Source organism: Aegilops tauschii, chromosome 5 (assembly GCF_002575655.3).
Source record: "Aegilops tauschii subsp. strangulata cultivar AL8/78 chromosome 5, Aet v6.0, whole genome shotgun sequence".
Taxonomy (NCBI): domain Eukaryota; kingdom Viridiplantae; phylum Streptophyta; class Magnoliopsida; order Poales; family Poaceae; genus Aegilops; species Aegilops tauschii.
In genome coordinates this window covers 339,675,292-339,681,665 of record NC_053039.3, presented here as the reverse complement: position 1 = coordinate 339,681,665, position 6,374 = coordinate 339,675,292, and the positions used below count along the sequence as shown (strand labels likewise).

At 52.7% G+C, this 6,374-nt stretch overlaps 1 protein-coding gene across 1 annotated transcript; it reads left to right on the top strand.

Annotated features, from left to right (window-relative positions):
• The first annotated feature begins 2,356 nt into the window (after positions 1 to 2,356).
• On the top strand, positions 2,357 to 5,823 carry LOC109739448 (uncharacterized). Its single transcript, XM_020298538.4, has 5 exons — positions 2,357 to 2,748; positions 3,919 to 3,977; positions 4,551 to 4,595; positions 4,674 to 4,718; positions 4,977 to 5,823. Exons 1-5 carry the CDS (start codon positions 2,617 to 2,619, stop codon positions 5,569 to 5,571), a joined length of 876 nt encoding a protein of 291 aa, XP_020154127.1. The 5' UTR covers positions 2,357 to 2,616; the 3' UTR covers positions 5,572 to 5,823.
• The last annotated feature ends 551 nt before the right edge of the window (positions 5,824 to 6,374 follow it).

The window sequence follows — 6,374 nt, the reverse complement described above, 5'->3', positions numbered from 1 at the left end:
GGCGCTCTACATTATTTCCTTGGCATTGTGGTTGCTCGGCGACTCGACGGCTTCTTCCTTCATCAGCAGAAGTACGCGCATGAGCTACTTGAGCGTGCCGGCATGCTCAATTGTCACCCTGCCGCTACTCCTGTTGACACGAAGGCCAAGGTCTCTGCCCTCGAGGGCTCGCCCGCGTCGGATGCTCCGTTCTACCAGTCCATTGTTGGTGCTCTTCAGTACCTGATCTCACCCGGCCGGATCTACAGTATGCTGTTCAGCAGGTGTGTCTCCATATGCACGCCCCTCGTGACTCCCATTGGACCCTCGTGAAGCGGATTCTCCGCTACATCCGTGGCACGATGGCTCTTGGGCTCACTCTCATGGCGTCCACTTCTCTGGAGACGGTGGCCTATTCCGACGCGGACTGGGCCGGCTGCCCTGACACCCGTCGCTCCACCTCTGGCTACTGCGTCTACCTCGGTCCTTCACTCGTCTCGTGGTCGTCCAAGCGACAACCCACCGTTTTGCGCTCTAGCGCGGAGGCTGAGTACCGAGCAGTGGCTAACGCCGTCGCCGAGGGCACCTGGCTACGACAGCTACTTCAGGAGTTGCATCATGATGTCTCCCACTGTGGTGTACCTTTTCGCCAACCCCGTTCATCATCGCCGGACTAAGCACATTGAGCTGGAAATTCACTTTGTGCGTGAGCAGGTAGCCCTTGGACGCATTCGGGTCCTCCATGTTCCGACCGCCCAACAGTTTGCTGATGTAATGACTAAGGGACTGCCGACTTCCACCTTCGAGGAGTTTCGTTCCAGTCTTTGTGTCTCCGGCGCCACTTCGACTGTGGGTGTGTGTTGAATATATTGTGTCTTGGGCCCACCTCCTAGTCCATCTGTATAGTTGATGTTGTGACCTTTCTTTGTACATCATATATATGTGCTTGGTGCATCGATCGTGTGTTGCACATCCTATTCTTCGTCTTCTACAACGAGGACCGGAAGGATCTCGTGTTTATTTGAGTTCTTGATCAGGTGTGGCACTGTATCTAGAGATTCAGGAAAACCTGATCGAATAATCGTTTTATTGTACTGCTACTTGGGGAAGATGAAACACAGAAGAGCACACTTGCATTCGGAACGACCCTGGGATGAACAGCGTAGCCCCTGCCCTCGCCCATCCCCAGAGAGGCACCGCCCGAAGCGAACACTCGCCTCAACATCCGATCGCCCTGTCAGTCAGTCCCGGGCGCACGGCGCCGCACATGCGGCGCAGGCGCAGCGGGTGTGCAGGTGCAGCGCAACGCGTGACGGCCATTACTCCGAAATGGAACCACCCCTTCCTTCCTCCCCTCCCTCGTGCGGCATGCCGCAGCAGGCAGGCCCAGAGCGGCAGGCACCGGAGAGGAGAGGAGAGGAGAAGCGGAGAAGCGCGGTGGGGGGAAGGCATTGATTGATCCGGCCTGCCCGTTTCAAATCGGGCAACCCCGGTCGCTGCCACCGCTCTGCCGCGCCGGGCCCCCCCTCGCAAGTGCTACGGGCTACTACTACTACTGCTAGCCAGTAGCGAGCGCGCCCATCTTATGCTGGGCCCCCGGGCGGACGTGGACGCGTCAGTGTGTGTGCGCGCGGATGCGTCTCTGTCCGAGCAAGCCGATCGAGGGCCTCCTTCTGTCCCGTTGCCCCGCGGATGGCTTTTCCGTACGCCCGGCTCCGGCTCGGGGGACGCGCCACCCCGGCCACCGTCACGCTTGTGGTGCTACACGTACGTACTCCTGGTACGTGATGGATCGGTGAGGACGCCGTGCGTGCAATCAATGTGGCCGTCCGTGCGTGGCGGTACTATTCCCCACCCGTCGCTGGCAAACTCAATTCATCACATCACCCTGCAGCAGCCTTTTCCTCCATCAAACTCGGCACTATTTGCAATTGATCGCTCCTACTCCTACTACCAAGTGTTTGAACTCTATAATCATCGCTCCAACATACTTCTGGAGTGGCATTTGTTTCCTTGGCACTACGGGCGGCCGTTGCGCTGGCTCACGGTCACGGCCGCGCTCGCTGCCCAGCCCCCATACCGGGCGGGCGGGCGGACCCATGGCACATCACCGATTCACCGGCACGGACGAGCGCAGAGGCTCATCACAAGTCACGAACCGGCCCGCACAGTCGCCTCCTCCGTCCTCCCTTGATCTTCTTTCTCTCTCATTAAACCCCACTCCACCCCACCCCACCCCTGCGGCTGCACTCGCACTCTCTCTCTCTCTCTAAACCCCACGCGCCCTGCTCCCTCCCTCCCTTTGCTATTATTGCCCGCGCAGCGCGAGCTATATGGAGAGACTCCTCGCCTCCGCCTTCATTTCATTTCCACCACCTGCTCTACTCTGCTCTGCTCCTCCCCAGCCCACGCCCCCGCCCCCGTCCCCCGCCTCCATCTCCTCGCATCGCACGCACGCACGCACGCACGCACTCACCTGCGCTGCTCAGATTCCTTATTACATCACCGCCGGCCAGTGCGCAACCACCGCTCCGCCGCGCCTCCTGCTGCTAGCTGCCGCCCCGCCGCCGGCGCCTAATGCGGGCCGGTGGCTAAGCCTAAGCCCTCCGGGTCCGGGCGTGTGAGAGACAGAGAGACATGGGGGAGGGCGCGGTGGTGGTGCTGGAGGCGCCCAAGCCCAGGTCGCCGCCGAGGTACCCGGACATGTGCGGCCGCCGGCGCCTGCAGCTGGAGGTGCAGATCCTTGACCGCGAGCTCACGTTCCTCAAGGTCAGTCACGGCCGCGTTTCTCTGAATCTCTCTCTCTCTCTCTCTGACCACCGCCTCGGCCGCCGCGCTACTCACTGCTTCATCGCTCCTCCCTCTTCCTTTGACTTTGCCGATCCCATTTTTAAAACAAGATCCGATTTGCTTCTCGCTCGCTCATCTACTAGTAGTCCCATTGGTAGCAGCAGTTGCTGGTGGTGAAGGGCGACGAACGCCACGTCGTCGTTGTTTATTTTCTACCCTCCGTAGGTACGGTTAGGCCGTTCAATTCTTTATTAATCCACTGCTGCTCCTGCATCTGTGCTAGCTAGTAGGGTTATTTATCTCGGCAGCGTTCTGGGGATTCGAGCCTAATGAGAGCTGCGAATGGGGAGGGGAGGGGAGGGGGAGGCGGCGTTGCTGCGTGCCCCGGCGTGCGCAGACAATCCGGGGCCGGACAAGCGTTTGCCCTCTTTGGGTGTGCCATGGATGTACCTTTGTCGTGTTTGGTCCGGTTCCTTGCGGGAAAAGAAGGCATGGGCAGTGACCAGTGATGATGATGAGTGGTGGCCCTGTCAGTCGCATGCATGTATGGAAGCGCTGTCGTGTCGCCGTTCTTGCTTGCTTGCTAGGACGAGTAGCCTGGGCACGGGGACGGCATGGCCCGTGGCCAGGCATGGCATTATTCCGCCGTGCGAAGCTGGGGTTGATGGGCTGCCATCCAGCTTTGGGGCTTTTTATGTGATATATAGATTTTGTGTTTTTCCACGGGGGAGAATAATACCCCTTTTTTTTTGTGAACACATGCTGCTCTGCTTTCAAGGAGCAGATTTCCGAAGGTGCTCAGGTGACGGGGTTCCCTTCTTCTTTATGCCTTTGTGCTAGCAGTGGCTTTAGAATCATAGTAACTTTGTTTAAAGCAGGAGCCAGTCCAGTCCAGTCCAGTCCAGACTATTATTGCTGCTTTTAAGCATCCATTTGCTAGCACTTACAAAGACAACCTTAATTTGGTCAGTCAGATTTCCATTTTATCGGTTATTCTCTCTTCTTGAATTATCTAGTATAAAACATCTGAGGTCCTACATAATATTTACAGTACCAATTCTCTGGTAATTTACCACATTCATGCATATCAAATGCAGAAAGATCTTCTACCTACAGTGGGTGACTTTTGACATAAACACTGTTTCGCAGGACGAGCTACATTTACTTGAAGGGGCTCAACCAGTCTCACGTTCTGGTTGCTTGAAAGAGTATGCACACACCATCATCCTCGCTGCATTGCAAACTAGTATTCCACCTGAAAGTTGTACCAACTAATTAAGTTTAGGATTCTATGTTTTCTTTACTCTAGTATGCATGCAGTTGCCTGTTTCTGTCAAGTTCTTGCCATATGTATGGATTAGTCTGTATGTTGTACCTTCATACGGTTTCTATGTCAGTTTGGTCTCTGTAAGTTTCTGTTTATCTGTTCCATATTCCAAACTTGAAGTCATGCTCTGAAAGCAGTACTCCCCAGCAAACCCCACTTGCATCAGAACATTTATTATACGAGTTCAATTGGGAGTGACATTTCTTGGGTTTCATCCATAAACGATAATGCTCTCGAAGTTGAAATAGCTGAAATGGAGAGCTAAATGCTTGAGTGAACTCAAGCACAATTCTCTTGCAAAGCATTCTTTGCTTTGTTCATGGATAGAGCTAGCCCTTAATTTCTTATACATGTCGCCAATATCCTTGCACAATGCTTTTATTTTGTCCATTGTTACAGGCTATTTTTTTCTACATGCTGCTACCTGCTAATATCCGTGTACAATACTTTTCAGGGTAAATGAGTTTGTTGGTACAAAACAAGACCCGCTAATACCAATGTAAGGCCCTCTATACTCAAACATCCTATTTCTTTGAAGCATGTATAGTGTGTTTTTGACGGAACCAATTTTTTGCAGTAACAAAAGGAAGCACCGGTCCTGCCGTCTTTACTGGTGGATCAGGTATCTCTTCTCTCCTGTATTGCTTTCAGGCGTTTAGTGGCAAGAATACACAAGTTCTGGTAATAATTCATGCTGGGTCACAGAATCTGTCCCAAGAGAAAATGACATTGCAGTAGCAGATAACACTATGAAAGATACGCATTCATTTGTAATTCTGAATACTTGTTTTCAGATGGCATGATAGTTATTTGCCCAAAACTTGTAACCTGCTAACTGAACCCGCCCAGGTCTAACTTGGGGGAAATGTTTTTCCTGCAGATCAAAACTGTGCATATGTGCTTCATGGCTGTGCTGCTCCTGCCAATGCCTACCAACTTGCAAAAGACCAATGTGCTTGGACTGTTCATGCTGCAAACCAAATTGCTCATGCTGCAGCCCAAACTGCTGCAGCTGCTTCAAGATCCCTTCATGCTGCAAACCAAGCTGCGGCTGCTTCGAGTGCTGCAGCTGCAGCAAGCCACAGTGCTGCAGCAGCGGCTGTAACCCTTGCGGCGAGTGCAAGCCCGAGTGCGGCTCATGTTCGGGCGGCGGCGGCTGCTGCGGCGACTGCAAGCCAAGCTGCAGCTGCGCAGGCTGCTCCTGCCCTCGGTGCACGGGGGGCTGCTTCAAGCTCCCCAAATGCTCGTGCGCGCGGTGCTTCAACTGCCAGTCGTCGTGCTGCAAGGGGCAGCCGTCGTGCTTCAGGTGCCAGTCGTCGTGCTGCGACAAGGGAGGCTGCTGCAGCGGCGGGTCGTGCCTGAGCTGCCCGAAGCCGTCGTGCCCCGAGTGCTCCTGCGGGTGCGTGTGGTCGTGCAAAAACTGTACAGACGGATGCCGATGCGCCCGGTGCTGTGCTGGCGGGTGCCTGTGTTAAATTAGGCCACATGGTGTTTAAGCCTTTCTCTTTTGGTAGTAGTTGCCTTTGTGCTTGCTGTTTAAGCCGTTGTTTGGGTCCGTTCGGGGCCTTGACATACGGTGGTGTTTCACATGTATGTAAAGAAATAACTTGACCTCCGGATCACAAGGCGGAGTGAGTAGCTCTAGTATCAGTAGCCAAGTTATATATATTGGTGATGCACATTGTCAACCATTTTACAGGGATTTTATTTTTATTTTTTATTCGGGAGATGCATCGAGTTATTTTCCACACTCAGGACCTCCTTCAACTAATTGTGATCATCTCATTCTTCCCTCTCCCCTTTCTGGATCTTGTTCTCGGACTGATGTACTCCCTCCGTGTTTATTTACTCTGCATATTAGATTTGACCGAAGTTAAACTTCATAAAGTTTGACCAAGTTTATAGAAAACAATATGAACATTTACCATATCAAATCTATATGATGTGATCCGTTATTGTATATGTTAATATTTTTGTTTATATAAACTTTGTCAAAGTTTACAAAGCTTGACTTTGATCAAATCTAATACGCGAACTAAATAAAAATTGAGGGAGTATTTCATCATAAAAAAATAATTACGATCACTTTCGGCATGTTTAAAAAATGATCATGGTCATTTTCATGGTTTCGAGGAAAAACATGACCAGTTTTATGGCGTCATGCGGCGCCGTGCTCCGTGACGAAATCATAGAAACTTCACCGGATTTTCCACTGTTTCTTTACTCGACTCGAGAAGGGCTTGAAATGCAGGCGGCAGTCGCACTCGCACCGGCCGCC

Excerpts from the sequence above, each read along its gene's own strand:
- LOC109739448 (XM_020298538.4), top strand. The coding sequence starts at position 2,617 with ATGGGGGAGGGCGCGGTGGTGGTGCTGGAGGCGCCCAAGCCCAGGTCG. Across the intron at positions 2,749-3,918 it reads GCGAGCTCACGTTCCTCAAG|GACGAGCTACATTTACTTGA; the intron begins GTCAGTCACGGC and ends ACTGTTTCGCAG. Across the intron at positions 4,719-4,976 it reads CGTCTTTACTGGTGGATCAG|ATCAAAACTGTGCATATGTG; the intron begins GTATCTCTTCTC and ends TTTTTCCTGCAG.